The sequence below is a fragment of the Larus michahellis genome, chromosome 22 (assembly GCF_964199755.1).
Source record: "Larus michahellis chromosome 22, bLarMic1.1, whole genome shotgun sequence".
Taxonomy (NCBI): domain Eukaryota; kingdom Metazoa; phylum Chordata; class Aves; order Charadriiformes; family Laridae; genus Larus; species Larus michahellis.
Genome location: NC_133917.1, coordinates 5,202,452 through 5,223,685, shown reverse-complemented (window position 1 = coordinate 5,223,685; position 21,234 = coordinate 5,202,452). Strand labels below are relative to the sequence as shown.

At 52.4% G+C, this 21,234-nt stretch overlaps 1 protein-coding gene across 3 annotated transcripts; it reads right to left on the bottom strand.

The window, feature by feature from the left end:
• Nucleotides 1-1,202: 1,202 nt before the first annotated feature.
• Nucleotides 1,203-21,097, bottom strand: SLC4A8 (solute carrier family 4 member 8). 3 transcript variants are annotated; one of them, XM_074564989.1, is made up of 25 exons: nucleotides 20,919-21,097; nucleotides 15,494-15,575; nucleotides 14,661-14,795; nucleotides 14,081-14,216; nucleotides 13,707-13,867; nucleotides 12,616-12,804; nucleotides 12,391-12,479; nucleotides 12,103-12,260; nucleotides 11,650-11,737; nucleotides 11,123-11,269; nucleotides 10,878-10,969; nucleotides 10,217-10,391; nucleotides 9,950-10,083; nucleotides 8,801-9,046; nucleotides 8,593-8,698; nucleotides 7,512-7,673; nucleotides 6,688-6,801; nucleotides 6,187-6,348; nucleotides 5,345-5,596; nucleotides 4,509-4,577; nucleotides 3,816-3,989; nucleotides 3,579-3,716; nucleotides 3,081-3,178; nucleotides 2,466-2,570; nucleotides 1,203-1,590 (listed from the first exon to the last, which is right to left on the bottom strand). In XM_074564989.1, the coding sequence occupies exons 1-24, from the start codon at nucleotides 20,961-20,963 to the stop codon at nucleotides 2,483-2,485; spliced, it is 3,240 nt and encodes a 1,079-aa protein (XP_074421090.1). In that variant the 5' UTR covers nucleotides 20,964-21,097; the 3' UTR covers nucleotides 1,203-1,590; nucleotides 2,466-2,482. The 3 variants fall into 3 exon arrangements, with proteins under 3 accessions (XP_074421090.1, XP_074421091.1, XP_074421092.1); XM_074564990.1 differs by having other exon boundaries at nucleotides 12,391-12,440; XM_074564991.1 differs by lacking the exon at nucleotides 7,512-7,673.
• Between the last annotated feature and the right edge of the window lie 137 nt (nucleotides 21,098-21,234).

Here is a 21,234-nt window from a genome sequence, read left to right as displayed (position 1 = left end):
CTGCCTTCGCGCACGTACATCACGGGAATTAAAGTTTCTTTTCCAGAGGGTGGAAAGGCGGGGGCTCTCCTGCACCTGGCCGTTCCTCTGCGGGAAGGGAGAGCCGGAGGGGACGCACATGGTGGAACAGCAGCAAGAAAACCCCGGCTTTGCCCCTTTCCCTTCCTCCAAGCCGGTTGCTTTTGCCTCCCCTCCTTCTTACGAGCGAAACCAGTTCCTGCCCCCTCCGACCGCCACCGTGCCGCGCTGGCACCAGCAGCTGGCGAAACCCCATCCCGTAAATCCATCTGATTGTTGGTGATGGGCTGTTTTCACACTTACAGAGCAAATTTCTATGGGTTTGGTTTTTTTCTTCCCCCTACCAGTTGGCAAGAAGCACTGACTCGCCCTTGTCGTTTTGGGTTGGTTTGATGCAGAAAAAGGCTCCCGCAGGGGATGGGACATGATGACGGCAGGAGGGTTCGTGTACCCATCCCACCCGTGGCAGACGCCAGGAGCAGGTGCTGGCAGAGGACCTTTTCTCCTGGGTTGTGCTCTCCTCCCGGGCTCCACGGCCACGTCTCCGGGGTGACACTGCAGCCCAACGACCCCCCAGAAACATGACGGGAGCAGGAGAACAATCTCTGCCCAACAGCTCCTTCCTGCAAAGGGGCAGGGAAAGGGAGGAGGGAAAGGCACCTTCCCACTCTCCTCCCGGCTCATCCCACCCATCCCTGGCCACCCCAAGCTTTGCATGGAACCGAGATGAATTAAAAACCAGAGGGAGCCAGGGAGGGAAAGGGAAGGGACGTGGAGGAGCAGCAGAGGCGCAGAGCCCCAGGTCCCACCTGGCCGCTCCTGCAACCATAAGGCGTACCGAAGTGTTTGATTTTAAGTGCTCCCTTATATCCATGTACAGCCAGGGGACAAGAAGGTGGCATTTCTGCATTTTCCAGCTTCCAGGCTGATGGTGGAGCCAAAGCAAGAAAAAAAAAAAACAAATCAAAATAAAACCCCAAAAAAACCAATATAAAACTGGAGCGTAGGGAGCAAATGCTTTTCCTTTTCCTTCGCCCAACCGCTCGGACGCTCCAGGCTGCTCCACCCCCGAGGGCAATCCCTCTCCTACCGGTAAGAGACACAAGAGTGAACTGAAGGCAGGACCCCAAACCAGAGCGAAAACCTGGTCCTGATGAAGAAGAAAGTGGAGAATGCGTCAAATATACCAGCAAATGATTTTGTACATTCAAAGTTTATATTTGGAACAAAAAAAGAGAGAAAGAAGAGGAGGACTTAGATATTAAAAAAATAGCACTAAATGGTAAAGCGGTAGCAGTCCCTCTACCACTACAAAACCGCAACAACACACGCACGTACACACGGAGGCGGAACAACAGCGAACTCCCACGGACTGTGATGTGCACCTCAGTTTGCTGGTGGAGAGATACGGAACGCCTGAAGCACACCAAGGACAGCTGAAAACATCGGCATGGCTTAAATGGGAATCCTCCAACTGAAAAAGAGCGGTTTCTCCCCGTGTCTGCATTTGGCACATCCCTGAGTCACGTTCTCTCTCCTCTCCTTCAAGGTCAAGATTCCTAAACATGAAAACTGGGAGGGGGGAAGAGGGAGAGCATCGTCAGCGGGGGACCAGCCGGCTGCTGCCCCGATGGTGGGACCACACTGGTTCGCGTGCCGTGGTCCTCGCCGTCTGTCCTGGTTTGAGCAACGCAGGGCTGACTTCCCTTCTACTGCTTGGGAAAACTGCACTTCTAGAAGATTCTAGTGTCTGATTTGGTGGAAATATTTACTTTATCACCAGCTCTGGGGTGCGGGTTTCATGGTCTTGGCCTTTTTCGAGCTCGCCAGGTGCAGGGACAAGGAGGAGCGAGACCCGGGCACTTGCCCCAAGCTGCCAACAGGGTTATTTTATACCATGAACGGCACATTCCATAGAAATTAGGAAATTTGCTGAGGAGTTCTCTCCCCTCTCTCTCTCTCTCTCCCTTGCTGGCTGCCATCCCGAGCGCTCCTCGCCCCGGTGCCGGAGCCCTGAGCCCTTCCCTTCCTCCCGAAGCCGCAGCGCTCGCAGGGTCCCATATTGGCTGTCCCCTGCCCGGAGTGCCCGGCTTCCTACGATAGAACGGGCTGGGGATAGTCCTTGTGTATTTTATATAGGTATTGGGATCAATACTGGTTCTTTAGTGCTATTAATGTCAATTATTTAGTATTATTCTATTAAATCTGTTTATATTTCGTCCCTCAGATTTCCTTGTTTTTCCCCAATTCCCCGTCCCAGGTGGGGAGGGGCCATCGGGTAAGAGAATAATTGTCCAAATGACAAGAAATTGTTGTGGGTTCCTCACACCGTAACGCCGCCTGTTCCCAGGGACGGGCCGACTGCTCGGCGTGGCTGGCAAAAAGACCCGTAGGCACGTGCCAGCACCGGCAGAGGAGCAGGGCCGCGTTCACGCGCAATCCTTTACCTCCTTCCTCCACGGATTCAGAGCGTTTCCGTGTTCATAGTGAGAGCCTTCCATACCGTTGTTTTCGACATTTCGTCCGAGATATTGATCTCAGAAGGATCAGTCCTGCAATAAATATTTCCGATAGCAATCCCCGATGGTGGGAGCTGATGCCGCCAAGTCCATCAGCATCAGCAGGAGGAACGGGGGGGTCTGGAGAACCGAAGCTCGGCAGGTGTTGCCGGATGAGGAGTTTTGGGGGACGAGCCTGAGAGCTGCAGAGCTGCAGCCCCGTGCAAAGGCTCTTGCTGGTGCTTAGCCCCGGAGTGGGGCTCTCTAAGCCACCGCTGGTACAGATCGTACCTGCAGCTCCTCATTTTTAAGTATGAGACTCTCCAGGTACCATAAAGTCACTGATGATGCAAGTTTTTGGGGGTCGAAGGTGAGTTGTGCAGCCACGCTGCTTGGCGGCAGAGCCCTGCCGTCACCTCCTGCAGCCCTGCCCCTACGCTTGCGTTTCCCACCAGGCTGACTGCATTCCAATGGGATGCTCAGTGAAGATGTAAGTGGAGAAAATTGTGCCAAAAACCTTAACATTAGTCTTGCCGGGGGTCTTGGTGCTCGGTGGGGCTTTACCTGTCACTGCTTTGCTTTGGGATATCCAAGTTGCTGGTCTTCCCCAGTTGCAGCCGAATTGAATTTGCAGCAGCGGCTTCCATCATCTTCTGGGATTCCTGACAGAAAAAGGGACAAATCAAGTTCTGTGCCTTTGATCAAAGAGGAGATAAACTAAACACCCAGCAAAACGCTGCACGCTGTGCTCTCCTTCTGACCTTCTGTTAGTGCGGCATGGCAAAGGCCTTTCCCTTCAAACATTTTGAGGGGTTAAAAACACCATTATGAGCAAATTTTTAAACAATAATATTTATTATAAATGACTCATTTCAAAAATTATACCTCTATTCAAGTGTTAAGCCCACTGCTAATTTAGGAAAAAAAGGTTACGATGTGGGATCCAGGCTACCAGGATCTATTTCTAGTGAGTTCTGACCTTTTCAAGACAAGCAGAGATAGAAACAGGCGATCTCAGAGCCCGAGGGAGACGCCCAGCCCCGAGCACGCAGCAAGCGTTACCTCCTCTTCTTTGGCTTCGTTTTTGGCATCATCCAACTTCTTCTTCTTGCTTTCTGGCATAAGGTCATCCAGAAAGCTGAGCTCTCTCTTCGAGAAGCAGAAATCCATCACTTTGCGGACAAAAACAAGAGCCAAAACCTTCACAAATAAGAGGGAAGATGCGGTGAGGCCAGAGATGATGCTACGTCTCATTCCAATGCTCCAAACCTCCCGCTGCCGAGCGGCACCGGCTCTTACCATCATGGGAAAGACGATGGCAGCACGGGACACCTTGATGGCCCAGAGCAGGACGAGGCAGATCAGCTGGATCATGGTGAAGAAATGCACCTTCCGCAAGGGAACGTGCCGCAGGTAGATGAAATCCGGCTGGTGTTTCGCCGGCATCCAAAACAGCTTCAAGCGATCGAAGAACTGCAAAATAAAAGGGGAAAAGTTGGCACCTTGGGCCTGTGGAAAGTTTCTGGCCCTGCTGAGACGTGGAGGGAGCTTTCGGGATCTCGCTGGCAATGAGAAATCCTGGATCCCACTACGTTCCTCCTGGGAGCAGCACCCATTTGCCCGTCGCTCCCTCCATAAACCAGCTTGCCCATGAGAGCTGCCCACCGAATTGTAACTATTCCACGTTATTTCTTGGCACGCTGAATCCCCCAGCAAGGATTTCCACCGGTGGTAGAAATTGCCCTGAATTCCCCCACTTTCACGTAATCAAACATCGACCTGCCCTGAACCACGCAACAGAGCGCGCTGAACGTGCCTGGTCCTCCCAGCCCCATGCACCTCCCGGGCCTCCACCAAGCTTTTCTCTACACAAAATACCGTCACTGCTTGCTTTCGGGAGAGGTTTTTTCCTATACCACTGCTTTTTTCCTGCTTCTCCGGAGATGAAATAGCAGGGAGCCAACACGCTGCACGCTGTAAAAGAGTCCGTACCTGAATTCCTTTGAGTGACGACACACCCATGTAGAGAAAGACGCCATAAAGCACAGGCATTGGTATAAACTGGGGAAAAAAAGAATGCAATAATTTGTTTTTTTAAAAAAACCACAGTTTCAGTATCAACACTCTCTTCTACAGGCACTGCCTAAAATTGCCTAAAACTCTCCAGTTTCCACAGGGTTAAAGATGTGTCAGATTTTAACCACTGGAGATTTTGTGCGTGCGAATGAGTGTGTGCTGTGCTTTAGGCTGAGCTTCTGAGTTATGTTTCATTAGAATAATCCTATTTTCCAGAAAGGCTGGAGGAAAACAGGTGAATTCACCCATGCTACCATATGCCGCATTCTGTGACGGCAGGAAAACATTTCTACATATTCTTGTGGCAACACGCAAAATCTTTTAGCCTAGAGATGAGATTAGTTTGTGGGAGGAACACACAGGGAAGCCCATGGGGATGATTTCAGTGTGTTTAGCTACCGGGAACGGCTGTCCTGAGGTATTTTGGGGGAGGAAATTGCAACCGCTAACGCGCTGCCTGCTTGAAAGAGAGCAGATGTGCTGGTCTGAATCTGCTTAATTGTAACCCATAAACACGGGTGGGCCCGAAAGACACCTGAAAACTAAAGCAGTCTTCTCGCCTGCTTGCCTCGAGCACCCCAAACTGGGCTCTGAAGGGCTGGAAAGCGTAACCAAGGCTGGTTCCCACCATGGGTCAAGCCTCAAGGTTTGGGATCTCCTCCTCCTCCTCCGCTCCCGAACCACTCAGGCCTGGAGAGAAGGGACTATTTTTGTATAACCTCCCTGCTGGGTGTTTTGCATTTTCCTCTTACCTTTAACACCGAAGTGAGGAAGACGGAGCAGCCCATGAGCACAAAGATCATCAAGCCGGTGACTCTCTGCTCTCGTATCCCCAGGAACTTGGGTTGTTCTCCTGGAGCTGAGCAGCCAGATTCTACTTTGAGGCTGTTCACGTGGGTGATGGACAGGACGGTCGCAGCCACAAACCAGGGCAGCCCCATCACGGAGCACACCCCGAGCATCACGGCCACCATGAAAAGGTCCAGGTGGTACCCGCATCCCTTCTGTGGGGAGCAAAACAAGGAACAGAGCATCCCGCAGCACAAGAGCAAGGACAATGTCGCAAGTCAGACTCAAACCCTACTCAAGCGCAAGCCACCTTCTTGAAAATGTAAAATAAGAATCAGAACCAAACAAGGATGTATGCAGCCTTTGCGCAAGCGCCTTGCGTGAAAATCTGGCAGGAGTTCAGACAAAGTGTATTGGGGGTTTTGTGCGGTATCTACTTCTCAAAAAAAACCTGACTGTTTTTTCATTCATAAAGAAATTTCTACCACTTGCAAGAAAGACGTGACTCCAAGTTATCCCTGGCAGCACGTCAAAACGATTCATTCCCCCAGCTGCTGCTGACATTTTAAGACAGAAACACACTTCTATATTGCTCTAAGATTAATTTGCTCCTCTGAAAGATTGCTCATCTGAACTCCTTTGTCATTTGCTCCCTGTGTCATCATTAATCCAGGAGAGCATCCTGCCACACCGCCTGACGTTGTCCCAGACCAACTCCTTCAGGAAGCATTTGGAACAGGAGCTTCTCCCCGCGCCTGCAGCCCGGAGTGGGCTGGGGACAGGGTCGTCTCTCACAGACCCTTACCTTCAGCTTGTGCTCGTTCCTGTTCACAATAACGGCAGTGATCTGCTGGTCCATGAATATCAAGATGGTGCAAAGCAGAGCTGGGATGAGCGCAGCCAACACTGTCCACCAAGGGTTGGGTCCTATGGGGTTGATGAACCACCCGCGGTCGTCTCTGGTAGGCTGTGACAAAGCACAAAACATCAGGATCAACTGCCAGCCGCTGCACTGGCTTTGGTTCTCCTCTCCACCCCTGCGCCAGAGCATCTCCCAGCCCTGGCTTCATGTCACCCTCTCCCATGGGGTCCAGCGGTGCTGTCTCCAACAGGAGACACTTCTCCTGTAGGGATCTAGTTTTGGGGCTGTCTTCTCATTTCCAGAAGGAAACGATGCACTTGGAGGTGGAAGAGGAGATGGTACCGCCACCAGCATCTCCTCCAGGCTCAGCCCTGTCCTGCCCCAGCATCACCTTGTGGCATCCCCAAGGGCTGGAACCAGCTCCATGCCCAAACCCCCCATTACCTTGAACATATGGGGGACGTGGAGCTTTGGTGATGGGATCCCAATCATGAAGTCAATGAGCACCATGACGACGATGGTGAGGAAAACAGCAAAGTCACTTACTGTGGACCGTACCTGGGGCAAGAAACCAGAGCTGAAAGGGGCATCACAAACAGACCCGTAACGGGAGATGGAAAAGTTAAGGACATCAACAACATTAAAGCCGGTTAACAAAATCCCACCACTCTGAGGACATGCAGCCAAATCCCTTGGTTAGATACTGTTGCTGTGTTTGTCCCTGTGAGATCTAGCGTCAGACAATAAAAAAAGTTTAATTAGGTGGAAAAGGTGTTGTTTTAATTCAAACCTTAAAAAAAGTAAATATTAAAAAAATAAGGAAACGGATGTCTGCCACTACAGCCACACTCACAGCTAATATGGGAATAAGGCACTGAGGCATCATTTGCTCCTCAAAAGGAAGAAACTGTCTTTTGTGTCTTTTTCTACGGCAGCTCCTCATTTGAATCAACTGTCCCCTTGAGCACATAAGGCACAGAAGGTGGAAAAAAACAAAACAAAACAAAACAAAACAAAAAAACCCCAACCCAACTTTGGAAGACCTGATTTCCCACTGCCTGAGCGAAAAATCGCTCTGGGGCAGGTGGCGAGGCAAGTGGGAAATGCTACGATCATTTTGCACTCATAGTGAGAGACATCCAAGCTTGGCCTTCAAGGTCAACATTTCCCAGCTTGACCAAGTGGTGGCAAACACTCCTTAGCGCTCCAGGAAAGCCATTTTGAGAAGTGAGTGTGGAGACTGCTGCTGGCCACCACCTTCTACCTACTCTGGTTGGGAAGTAACGGCTGGTTTTAAACTTCTTCAATAAGCTCGACAGGACAAAGGTGGAGAAGAAGAGGATGCAGCACCAGAAGAGGACGTTAGGCGTGTAGGGACCATTGTGTCCACAGGCAGGTCCTTGAAACTCTCCATGCAAATACCGACATTCCTGGGGAAACAGAGCGTCAGCACACAAAGGCAGTGCACATGCAGCAAGGAAACCTGGGGTAACTGGGGGATTTTGAGGATCTTGGTCCAAGATCCATGACCTTGTAACTGCTGCTGACAATGGAGATTTATATTTAATGAGCGGCAGCAGCTGAACAAGTGACACATCAAACCAGGACATTATCGAATTACACAGAGGAGAGCGGAGAGAAGAGATACGATGGGACACCAGACCCATGGCACATCCTCCGTTTGAACGGCAGGTCACCATGGTTGAAGAAGACACCAGAGGGGAAGGAAACACTGGAAACTCTTGGGGATAGAGAAAGAGGGAACGGGGAAGGAGGGCTAGGACAACCATGACAGGAAAGGAGAAGAGACAAATTGCCCCTTCCCGGTGGAGGGCTCACAGGACATGGTCACAGGGGGAGGAAGATGTCCACAAGAGCCCCCCGTCCTATGCCTGGGCTCTGCTTCCAGCAACAGCAGCCCAAGAGGCTGCTCAGACATGCAAATTTATGCAGGCACCTTCAGACAGTGCTGAGTAAGAAAGCGAGGCCTGGAGTTATTAGGAACCAATTAAGGAAGCTAATTACTACCTTCAAGCATAAACTTAAGTCCTCCAACTTCTACAATAATCAAAGCACCCGCTTAACCTCCCTTCTGGTCAGAAATACTGTCCAGAGGATGACAGTTATTACCCACGACGCTGGGGACAAGGTGCACTGGACAAGGTGGACTCTCCTTCCCAGGACCAAGCGGGTTAAAACCACACATTAGATCTAAGTAATGACTTTCCAGAGCAGCACAACCACAGTTTGAAGCCCGTCATCACCTGAAGGGCTCTGAGGTTTGCACCACGCAAATGCCCCTGGACCCTGTGGCCGCAGCACGAGGAAGCAGTGGCTCGGGGCACTTACAGTCACCGTGAGGTTTTCCCAGGTGATGCCAGACACGTTGATCTTGTTGCTCTCCCAGAAACGCAGGGTTTCGTTGCTGGGATGGGTGGGCGCCTCACACTTACAGCTGGGAGGAGAGAAGCCAAGAGAGGGGTAAGGGAAAGGCAGTGGAGGTGCAGCCCTGAGCTCCTGCCAAGGGGCAGCAGCATTTTAGGAGGAAAAAACCCACTAGTAGATGGTGAGAAGGTCGAGCTTGCTGTGCATGTGCACAGGGTAGATCTCTCGCAGATGACTCAGCTTCTCTAGAGCCTCATAGATGAAGATCATGCAGATGAGGGAGGCGAAGGCTTCTTCGGTGAAGCGGGTGATGTAGCAAACCAAACAACTGGCGTCAGTGGCCACCAGCACGATGCACAAGAAGGTGGTCCACAGCCCGATGCACGCCCGCAGAGAGAGATAGGAGAGCGTGTAGTCTCTGGGAAACCACAATAAAACAAAGGGTTGAAAGGCCCGCAAGAGGCTCTGCGCCATCCCTGCCTTCGGGGAAAGTTGGGAGCATTGGGAGCAATTTAGGAGCGTGTCAAGGCTGCGGATGGGAAATGCGGTTTCCATGTACTGCTCCAGACAGCCTCGGGGCTGCGGTGCAGGGTGTGGGCCCACAGGAAGAGAGGCCAATTATTTAATTATCATTATTTAACAATTATCTTGTGTTAATGTCTTGGAGGCTAATTGAGGTCAGGTCCCCGTTGTGGAAGGTGGTGCTCTCCCGCATCACCCCGATGCCCTAACATCGAAACCGGCTGGTTTTCCACCCACCTGCTGCCAGCAAGTTGGGGCTTAATAATAAATTTAATTGCAATTAGGGTGATTAATCTCACACCAAAGTCGTCACAACAAAAAAGACGGACATGGAAAATATCCCTTTCACATGAAAAGCTCCTACTTTTTCAATAAAAATCATCAAAACTCAAAATATTTGACCAGAAAACTATTTGTATATGTGGGCAAAATATATTTCCACTTCCAGCAAAAATCATGCTGAAAAGTGCCCAGTTTTATACTCGGAGGAAAGCAAATCTTCCCTCATGCCCAAACCAGAATGCTTTGTCTCATCTTCCTTGTGCAGCCCATCTTGGGCATCCACACCCTTGTGGTTTCTCCTCCTCCCGCTGCTTGGCTTTAACCCTAAAAGCCCCAAACGACCCCATCCACCCTTCAGGAGCCGAGGGCTCTTGCACCGTCACATACTAAAGCAGCAGTGTGCAATGCTTGTGACACAGGAGACAACTCTAACAACTACCGCTAAGAAAAACGTAAGAAAAACATCTTTTCTCCATCACTGCTTCTCGCAGGCCCTGGCCGCAGCCGCCAGCCTTACTTGCAGAATTTGTAGAGGATCTTCTCGAACACCAGGACGGGTCCGGTGCTGCCCAGGATGGTGAGAGGTTGGCCAGCAAAGAGGGAATAGACCACGCCGGTCATGGACGCGCCCAGCAGCGACTCCATGGCACTCTGTCCAGGGAAGAGGGGCAGCACTGAGTAAATAAACCATTAGGGGAAAAAAAAAACCAAAGCAAATTCACTGCAGCAGGACTTTTGCATGAGTTTTATCCTCCCCTGCGCCACCCAGCAGAGAGGTGCTCACTATGTGGCCGTCGGTCGCCTCCCCCAGCAGTCCCCCGAAGGTGATGACAGGGGACATGCAGGCACAGTAGAGGAAGAGGAAGGACGCCAGACACTTCAGGCTCAGACCATCCCGAAAGTCACTCCAGAACCACGGGGCCTTTCGCTTCACATCCAGGATCAAACCTCCAAAGAGCCTGGAGGAAGGAAAAAAAATAAACCATTCTCTTGGAAGACCACATTAAGTTTTCTTTGCTGCAGAAGGACAACCACGAGCACAGAGTAACTTTCATTGCTAAAAAGAAGTGGTCTCCTCCTCCCATGGTACACCCAGTAGAAACTGAGGCATACAAAAAACCCCTTCAACAAAAAGAAAAAAGCCGGAACCTGAGAGCCCATCCCCTCTTACTGCAACAGTCCCTCGCTTTGAGAAGCAGCAGAGCTCTACCCGGAGGGATTCACAAATCTGCTTCCATCCCAAATCAAGAAAACGTGTGTGCGATGATGCTGCGGCTGAGCCCAGCTGCCCAGATCTCCCACCCGCCCAGCCCAGGGGACTGAGCTGGTAATGTGGAGCCCCTTCACTCTACCAACTAACCCCGAAAACCTTCTAGAAAGGAGGCGCACGCTCAAATTTTAGAGGCAAACAGAAAAAAATAAGCCCAAACTATTAAAGTTCATACCTTCCTGTCCGCTCCAGTTCAGGACCACTGTGTTTCTCCGGCTTGCTGTGAGACGCACTGTCATAGAGAGCTCCTGGCATCTTCCTTTTCTCCTGTTAGAATGGAAATAAAATAAAGATATGGATTTGTAATCGCTGGCTTGTTTTGCTTCCGGTCTCGGTATGTGACTTGTGAATTTGGGCCCCTGGCCAGCATCCCCAGCCGTGGCTGCCATCCTGCCCGTCCCCCTCCACCACAGCACCCACCTGCGAAGGGACATTTTTCGGAGGCTCAATTCGGATCGATGGATCCCACTCTCCTGGTGGCAAGACTGTGACCTGATCCAGAAACTCATCAATGCCAGCCACAAGGTCAGCCCGGTCCTTGGCTTTATAGGCAACATCATGGAAAACCTGCCAATAGGAGACAACCTGGTGAGAGGACAACCCATCTCAGACGTCCTAACCCGCGCAATCAGCTCTTGGCTAAACGCAAGATAATTATCCCAAAAGGCAAAATCTGCACATCATGGTATTTGTAATCATCTCCATGAGGCTGCCGTCCCGCATGGCACACCACAGCCTTTTGCTTAAAGCGGAGAAGTTTCACTGGCCCTGGCAATGCCACCAGTGGGGACAGGGTGCTGGGGACCCTGGGGAGAAGGACGAGCGCCCCAGGTGGGATTTTAGCCTCCTGCAGGCAGCTGGGACAGCAAATCCTCTTCCTCACTACTACAGAGACAGGGAGAGGTGAAGAAAGCCAAAAAATGACCCTGAGATCTCTCTTAGCACACCTCATCTGTCATGATGGTAGCCATGGACCTGCCGATCTCATGGTATTGATGGGCTTTTCCTCCTGGTCCAAGGAAAACAAACAGGAACCTAGGCAAGAAAAACAAAATGAGAGAGAAGAACGTGCCCTTGCTCAAAGGGCACCCAAGGAAATCCCCAGGAGCTCCCAGCCCAGAGCACGGCTCAAGAAGGGACACATCATCTCACCAACTCCAGTGATGAATTTGAAATCATCAAAAACAATCGCAAATTTAATTTTTGGGCCAACGTTCATTAAAATTGGCCAATGGGTTTAAACGCTGCAGAGGGGAAGGGAGAAATGAAGGCAAGGAGATGTGGGTGGGAGAAAGGTGCTTGCTCCCACTGGCCTTGTTCCCTTGGGACGCCCAACTGATGCAATTTGATGTTTTGTTGTGGTTTTTTTTAAATAAAACCTTTGTGCTTCTTATTCAGACCTTGTTGGGATGGGAACTTCCGTCATGCCCGAGAGGAGGACAGCCGGGGTCAGGCGGACAAATGCCACGATGGGCTGGCGAAGGAAATCCAGCTCTCCTACGAGCACGTTGGACGCTTCAGCCCCGATGGGAATTTTCTTCATGAAGTGCAGCTCCGCCTGGGCACGAGAAGGGACTTTCAGGCGATTACCCCAAAAGCAAAGCCCACAGCACTCTGCAGCACCCTGCAGCCAAGTTTGCAAGAGCAAATCTGGCCTCAAAGGCATAAGAAAGCTATCAGTGTCTCACCTTGCTGAGATCCATCGCATTGGTGTCCTGGTTAACCCCATTTTTAGCTTCTATAGTGGTGGGAGAAGGATGAGGAGTGAGTGTTTGGGCTGGTAGGAAAAAGGAAGATGCTCAGAAAAGATGGGCAAGGAGCAACTGGGACACTTCTTTGCCAGAACAAGTCTCATGGGGCCAGAGCCCCGCAGAAACCTGCACCTGGTGCCCAAGCCCTGCAGGAGCCCTCACCTGACTTGTCAAGGGGGTGCAGGTCCAACTGCTTCTTGCTCACATCAGCAAACGAGCGGACAATGGGGAGCAGGTTGTTTCTTTTCTTCTCGTTCTGATGGTGATGCTTCTTCAAAAGCACTTCTCGAACTTTGGCCCGCATGCGCTCGTCAAACTCCGTGGACTGTTCTTGCTGGCCCAGGATCATATCTGAGGATGGTGAAGGGAAACGGAGCCGTCAGAGCAGAAACTCCCCAAACCCCGAAGCCTGAAGCCCCCGGGGAAAGCTGCGCCATGCAGGATACCCTGAGGCGGGCTCAGCCTTGCTCAGCAAGACATTTTAATACAGTTCAGCCTTTGCAGTGAAAGCAAGAATTTCCTTTTGCTCAAAGACATCACTGAACTGCTTATTCATCACTTCGCTACGATAATTATTTCCCATTCTAAATAATGCAATTTTCCTGCCCGATCTGGCTTTTCTGTCTGACTCTCTACATTTAACCAAATTATAAGCACAGACTTTCCCAGAGTTTCCTTCATAGAATTTGCTGAGCCCGGGGAGAAACGTGCTAAGAACGGCTCCGACTTCTCCAGCTCTTGAAAGGGCCGAATGGAGACCTGCCAGTCAAAGACAATTTCTCCAAAGCTGCTTTTTCAATTAACTTCAAGTATCTTCCCCACAGAAATACACCGCTTGGGCATCTTACAGACAAACTCTGCCTTTGAAATTCTTAAATCCTGGATGTTAAGGCAAGAGAAAAAAAAGAATGCAAGGAAATGGCTTGTAATAAATAGTTTATTTAAAGAGGATTCTGCTCTTACGCAGAATCCCTATTTCTAAAAGCAGCCTGCTAAGCCCTGATGCACCCTCCTTTCTGGCTGGAGAATATTCTCTAATCGCTTCTCCAACCCTACAAATTGCCTTCAAAAGGATCCCATATTGGAAGAAAAAGCTGCTGTGCCCGTTGCACGCCCAGTCTGCACCCAAAAACAACTTAAAAACACAGCGGGACTTCTGGAAAAGGACCCAGGGGCAGGGTTTGTTTCGGGAGTGAAGGCACAGCAGCAAATGGAGCTCGGCCGTTCCCGGAGGGACACGGCACCCACAGTACCTGCAATCTCTTCGATGCTGTTGGCACAAATGTCCAGCAGCACCGTCCCGTTGATGATGCAGCTCCTCAGCTCGAAGAGGCTGTGCAAGGACAGCGTGGCCACGTAGGGCTTGCTCCAGCGCTCGCCGCCGTCTTCCACATCCTCCTCAAACTTCAGCCACCTGTGCACATCGGGCACAATCAGCCCCATTGCAAGAAAACAGCCTCAGCTCTGCACCCCTCTGACAGAGCTACGGGGTAGCAAAACGAGAAGGCTCCTCGCATCAGCACCTGCAGCTGCAAAAGCTTCGCATCCCCGAGAGCAGAAAGCAGAGCCCGCAGGCGCTGCCGGCACGGGGACTCCTCTCCCGCTGCAGCCGACTGCAGGGATTTACCTTGCCGTTTCCTTCCACTCGGCATCTTCGCCCTCTTTCAGGCAGATCTCATCCAGCTCGGTGAACAAGTCGTGGGGAACGTGCTGCTCGTCCTCCTCGGTCCCGAGGATGAACTGCACCCGCTGGGACGGGGTGTCTGGGGGCAGAAGACAAAGCCCCAGCCCGTTACCGCGCCTGAATTCAGCCCATCACACTCACACGCAGACTGGCCATCGGACTGGCACCAGTTCAGCCGTAAATATTGAGCTGACCCCTCTGCCTGGGGTCTGTCCAGGCTTGCACAGAGCCACAGAGAAGGAGAAGCATCAATTCCACCTCTGCGTAAGGATGGGCAGCTTTCCTTCCCCGCATTTCCATTTTTAAAGCCAGGATCCCTCTAAGGAAGATGAGCCTAAATCCATTATGCACTTAACTGCTTTAAAAAGAATAAATAAACGAGGAGAGTATGGGGTCTTGCTAAATAATGCCACTTTCCCTCTGCAGAACAGCAGGCTACACAAACTAGCCACAAGGACCTGCTCGCAGAAGACCCCAGCAGCCACGTAGCCCCAGGGAGTCTCGTGAATGCGGCGGGACTCACAGTGGAAGCCCTGCTCCGTCGGGGCGGAGTCCTTCTCCCGTTCCCGTTTCCGATGCTTCTGGCTGTGGGGTCTGTGATGCCGGTGGCTTTGCCTCACCAGAGGCATCCGCACGCCCACGTACAGGGTCCGGTGGCCTGCAAAAAAGCGGCATTTGCATCACTCTGAGTATGGCAGAGATGGTTGACGCAGGGGCCACGATTAAATCAGTGCAGCCACCCCAGGAGGAAACACCAACTTCTCTTCATTTTATTTTCACTGGATCCCGGAATGCCACAGACCTGTCCCTTTTTCCAAGCCTATTTTACTCAAACTGTGCAACAACGGAGCAACAAGTGATGGCTTCGGGTCATCTAAAAGTGCCCCGACAGTATCGAACCTCTTCTCAGATTCCAGCTTCGGCTGGACAACACTCAGACTTGCTCATTAAGCAGCAACAGAAGGTAATTATTTTTAAAATCTTTGTGTGGCACAAGGCGACAAGAGAAGATCCAATCAGTCCCATGATAACAAAATCCAGAACAAAAAATGAAAATCACAGCCCTGCGTCTGCAGCCATCAAATTATTCTCCTGACCCCCCCAAGCCAAGGGCAGCCTCTCTGAGAAAACAAGCCCCGAATTATCCAGCTTCACGGCTAAAACACACCGTGGCCTCCACAGGGGCTTTTTCCCTCTGTTTAAAAGCCATAATATTAAAAAAAATGTGAAAATAACTGCGCTTATTCATTTAGAAGTACGCCACACCTTGCCGCACGTGATGTGGGCGCCGAGCAAGGGACGCTGCAGGGACTTTGTGCTGGTGGCCCCTCTGCCGGGGTCTCAGCGGAGACTCACCTTCCAGCTCCTCCTTCTCATAGTGAATGTTGACGACGTTGCTTGTTCTTCCCTGGTCAATCACCGCCTCCTCGTCGTGTCTCTGCTCAGCAATGACAAGAAGGCAGAAGTTGGGTGTGGAGGGCTCCCTTACGTCCTTCCCAGCCATCACCCCCGCAGCGTCCATGCGAGTATCACACCTCTGCCTGCCTCCTCCTCCAGGCACGACCCCAAAAACACAGACTTGTAGGCAGCTTTTCTTCCCATACCCAAATAAAACCACCCGTAGCATCACCTGTGTTGCACACAATGTGAGTCTGGAGGTATTTACTACAGGGGGAGAGGGCTGAGTGTTTCAGGCCAAAAAAACCCATCTGCTTTGTTCTTGTGGTTCCTTTCTAAAAAATAAAAAAACGGGATTTCCAAACTGGGGGGAAAAAAAACCAAAACCCCAACCCTACACTTTTGATCGCAGCCAGTTTGTCTCCAAACGTGATACCCGCAGGACTCACTAGATGGCACCTGGCCACAGGACATGGCCACCACCGACCTCCAAAGGCCCTCAAGAACCCGCAAGGGCAAAGCAGCATCTCCAGCCCAACCCGGCTGGGGCTTCTCTTGCTGCAAGCTTTCCACAGAAAACCTGATTTTTTCTCCTTGGAAAAGCCAAAGGCTGAGAGCTAATGCCCTCCTTGGCTGAAATACCACTGCCAGCGCCGCAGGAAGAGCATCTGTGCCTGCCTCAAAAGACAAAGAAGAACTACAGGAGAAACAGAAATAAGTCTTTTTGCTTCTCTTTTCCCCTCACCACCAGGGCTGGGAAGGGGGTTACCAGGATTACTGCGCCCAAAGAAATAAAAACCCAGCCACATCTCACACTCCAGTTGCAACCAAGCGTGAGGGCCTCCAGGAAACAATATCTCTTTTCCCCCTCTTCAGGCTGCGCTTTTAACTGCTATTAATGTCTGAAATACTAAAGAAAATATATCACTGCAGCTCTTTTTCTCCTTCCTTGCCTGCATGGACAGTAATTAATCCAAGAAAACCAAAATCTGTTCACCCATGCAAAGAAAAACTCCACAATGCCCAAACACCCCTTACTTTCCATCAGTTTTCAAATTATTCCTTTAGTAAAGGCACAAAGGGGAAGGTTTGGGACTATGGAATTGCTGAGGTCCATCTTTGCAAATCGGTTGCCATCCTCAATGACCAAAAACTGTTCAAAGAAAAAAAAAAAACCACCAGAGATTCACACCCAGCTGCTGGATTTTTGAAACTGAAGTTTGAAGAAGAGCGAAATACTGAGAAAACTGGGGGAACCGACAGGGCTGTTGGATGAAATTCAAGAGGCGAGAGCGGCACCGTGCACTGCGAAACAGCCCAGAACAACCGAAACTGCAATTTTCAAGTAAAACTCCAAACGCCGCCCTGCCCGCTGTATTAATAATGATGCACTAACCGGGAAGACCTATTAAAAATATTGAGCATAAATAACTTAATAGGATTTAAGCTGCAAACGCTAACGGTAAATCTGCTTTTTATCCCCCAATTCCTGCTTCAACAGAACAGCGTCACCTGCGGCCGCGTGGCAGCGACGCTCGGGAGCGCGCACGCCTCCCGCTCCCCGGTTAATTTGACGAGTTAATTTGACGAACGGTCCCAGGAAGGGAGTTTTGCTGGTCCCCGAGTACTAATTTCAAAGCCAACTTGGTGCGACCTCCCCGCCAGCTCCCAGGACTCGCCCGCGTTACCCGGCAGACGGATTATCCCGCACCTGTGGCTTTCCCCGTCCTCTCACCGGTGACAGCCTCCGCCACCCTCCCCCCGTCCCGTCCCAGCAACGCGCCCGGCTCCCCGCAAGCCCCAGGGGATGCCAAAAAAACCCAAACCCCAACCTCGGAAAAGGCATGGGACAGAAGGGCTTAAACAAATCGCTTTAAATCACTATTTAAGTAAGATCACAATTTAACTAAAATCGCAATTTAACTAAAATCGCAAATGAAAGAAAATGGCAATTAAAATAAAATTGCGATGTAAATAAAAATGTGACTTAAAAATGCAACTTAAATAAAACCGCAATTCAAATAAAACCGCCATTCAAAATCGCAATTCAACTAAAATCGCAATTTAAATAAAATTGCAACTTAAATAAAATCACAATTTAAATACAATCTCAAGCTTGAGCGCGTTACGGGGGTGTCAGAGCAGGAAGAAATGAAGCGACTCTGGGGGTCGCAGCTCTCGAAGTCCCCGTGGGCGACACGGGGAACGTCTCCTTCTCTCCTTTTGCCCCCGCGCTCCCACCAGCAACGCTAAACCTGCCCCCGGCAGGGCACAGTTATCGCCCCCCCTCCCCGAGTCCATCCGCTCTCCGACAAAATGCCAGTGGGATTTTGGGGAGTTTTCCCCCTGTTTGGGGGACGCCCGGCCCCCCCCGACACAGCCCTGACCGTGAGACCCGTAACTCCTCCAGAAGTGTCATGTTGTGACCCCCGTTCCAGGCCATCCTGACGCCGGTGGCCCGATTTGGGGGGATAATTGAGCCTCCGGATCAATCAGGGGAGCAGACCCCCCGACGGCAGCCCAGTGGCTCCCAGCCTCCACCAGCTCCAGTAAACAAAAAGTGACCGTTGATGGAATCGGAATCTCCGGGGCGCGCTCAGGCAGTTACTTAAAGCCACGCACCCCAAAACTCTTCCCGCTTGGAAAACTTAGTGGATGGGGAGAAACCAGCTCTGTTTTGAGGAAAAACTATCCAGAATGGAGAAATGGGGTGGGAACGTCGCATCCTGCTGGGGCGAAAGGAGCATTTGGGTGTATTTGAAAGCACAAGCTGCCAAAATACACATGAGGTGCGAACCCCTGGGGACATCAACAGGGCAGCAACCGATTTTCCTCAAAATTTCCTGCATAAAATCAGGGCGTTTCATGGCTTTGGCACGGCCTCCATCCCTTTGGCGCTTCCATAAATCCCCTTTAGCCAGACCGAGTCCCGCCACAGTACGGAAATGTCCAGATAAGCGACATTTTTTACTCCCCTCGCTTCCTCCCGCTATCTCCAGCCCGACTTTATTTTCTGAGCCGAGCTAATCCTTCATTTCCAGCCTACAAATTCATTTGCTGTGATGAACTTCCTCCCCGACGCTGCACGGCGCAAAGGTTAACTGCCCCTGAAAGGTGACACGTGGTGTAAAATAACCCAGCAAAGGAAGGTGACACCGAGCTCTAATCAGTTAAAATCCCATCAGGATCCAAGCTCGGATCCCCGTTGCTTTTTTATTATTTAGTATTAAAGCTTCAGGAGCGAAAACGGGAGGAAAGTGGGTCCAGGGCAAGATGCTCCGAGCATCCCATTGCCCCTCCCCGGCCATGGCAGCATCCCCGAAACCTCGCACAGAGATGACTCCGAAGGGAACGGCCCCAAGCAAAACTCTCTCGGTCCCAATTAGGCCACTCAAATGGGCTCAGAGTGGTTATTTCACTGAGGAAATTGCTGGAGGATTTAAAGATTTAATAGTTCTATGGGATCTGTGGACCTGTAGGCTTGGGATGGGATGGAGCAGGAAGGAGAGATGCCTCCAAAAAGCAAATTATCCCACCCCAGGATGGGTACCCGCATTGCAAACACTTTGCCTTCCCTCTTTGTCCTCCTCCGCCACTGCCAGGCACCTGGAAAACATCAAATCGTCACAACGGGGCTGGGAAAGGGGACGCCGAGCTTTGCATCGCTCACTGTTGAGTTTTGGAGCAGACAGGGTTGTTCCACTTCAGTATTTTCGAAGCACAAAGCTCTGGGTGGCTGCTTCGAAGCTGGTTTTGTTGGGAGGCTGAAAGTAATTACTGCTTGTAAAAACCAAATCAGAAATCGCCGGAGCAAAGGAGAAAAGCCCGTTTCGACACGGCTGCAGTGAACCCCTTCGTGCCACGAGCTCGGTGCATCCTCTCCCTGCGTCCATCTCAATAAAACTTCTCCAAGTTATTACTTTGCTGCGATTTTTTTGTCCCAGCAGGAGAGAGAGGGATTTTTGGATGCCCTGCCTCAGTTCACCTGCCTCAGTGCAACTCCTCTGGTTAAGAAAGAAAAATCTTTCTCTGGGGAAGCTTTGGTGTAATTGAGGAGGAAGAAGAGCACGAAGCAGAGGTTCAGGTCCAGCTCTGAGTCCTCCTGGAGCTGGGGGAGGCCGAAAGCACCGTGCGAGCAGGGAAACCTCACACCCTGGCGCCTCGAATCGTCACACGCGAGCAGGACCTGCCACCGGCTGCAGGAGGGAGGATTAATGTAATTAATCTCGCCCGAAGTGTAATTAATAACACTGACCCCAGTGCTATAATGGGATGACGGGCCAAATTGGGGGCTGACCTGGTAGTGGAGTAGGAGGCCCCGTCCTCACCCTTCTCCTTCTCCATCCCACCTGGATGAAGCCACCATCCCGGCAGCTTTGTGGGGGTCAGCACCATCCCCCCACGGGGACCCCTCTGGCTCCTGAGCCAGGATCCGAGTGGTGACAAATCCCTGGTGACAGTGACAGGACCCGGGTGCTCTTAACGGGAGGGGACGGGTGTCCGGAGCCCGAAAGCTGGGCTGTGAGAGGGGGACGCAGGTCACAGCCGAGCATCACCAGGACGTGACTGTCATCCCTTGCTGGCAGAGCTGTAAATTCCTTTCACTTTTTCCCCGTGAGCTCTAATTTCAGGGCAGATTAATTAATTCCCCACCTCTCATTTGCCAACGAGAGCAGCCCCTCCAGCCGGGTCCCACAGGTGCAGCCGGGGGGGTCAGACAGGCCCTCCCCAGGACAAGGAGATGCTGAAAGAGGGGGGGCCACCCAGCTGCCTCCTGCCTGCACCCCAGCACCCGGCGCATCCTCGCAGCGCCCGGTGGGGACAATGGCTGAGGTGACTGGGTGGCACGGGCCTCTGTGGGGACAGTGGCCTTTGTCCCCCCACCAAAGGGCCGCAGCGTCACCACGGGGTCACATCTAGATGCGGAGGAGGGGACGGGGAGGGGGGGCCCGGTGGGGAGCCCCCCAACAGGCATCGCCCCGGTGCCTTCCTCCCCTCCTCGCATCCCTCCCACACCCACCTTGGGCACCCCTCGGCCCCCCCTTCGCGCCCCCGCCCCTCCGCCTCGCAGATGCCTTGCTGATGCCTTGCACCCCCCCTCCAGAGGCCTGGCCCCCCACTCCCACACCCCCGGGCCCCCATTTTACAGACACCTACCCCCCCATTACCCCCCCGCCACCTTGCAGATGCCCTTCACACGCCCCTTACAGCCCCCCCCGCACCCCCCCGTGCAGACGCCTTGCCTCCCCCATGCACCCCCACCCCCTGCTCCCCCTGTGCCCCCCCCGCCATCGGAAATGCCGCAGTGAGCAGCCACCGAGCATCCTCCGGCCGCATCGGGGGTACCGGGCATCGCCCCCCCGCCGGTGCCGCCGCCCCCAACCTGGTAGCTGAGGATCCCATCGGGCTCGTTGCTGCCGGCGGGCATGGCTGGGCCGCGGGGGGGGGGGGCCGGGGTCCCCCCCGGGGCTGGGGCCAGGGGGGGCCGCAGCCGGCTGCAGCCCCGGTGCCGCTCACACCGGCTCCACCATCTCCCGGAGCCGGGGCCAAACCCCGCCCAGGGCCGGGAGGCGGCGGCGGGCGGAGGGAGGAGGCCGGGCCGGGGGGGTCGGGGGGGCTGCGGGGCAGCGCCCGGACGGGGAACGGCGGCCCCGCTTCGGCAGCTCCCCCCCCCCGGGCCCCCGCCAGCATCCTCCCCC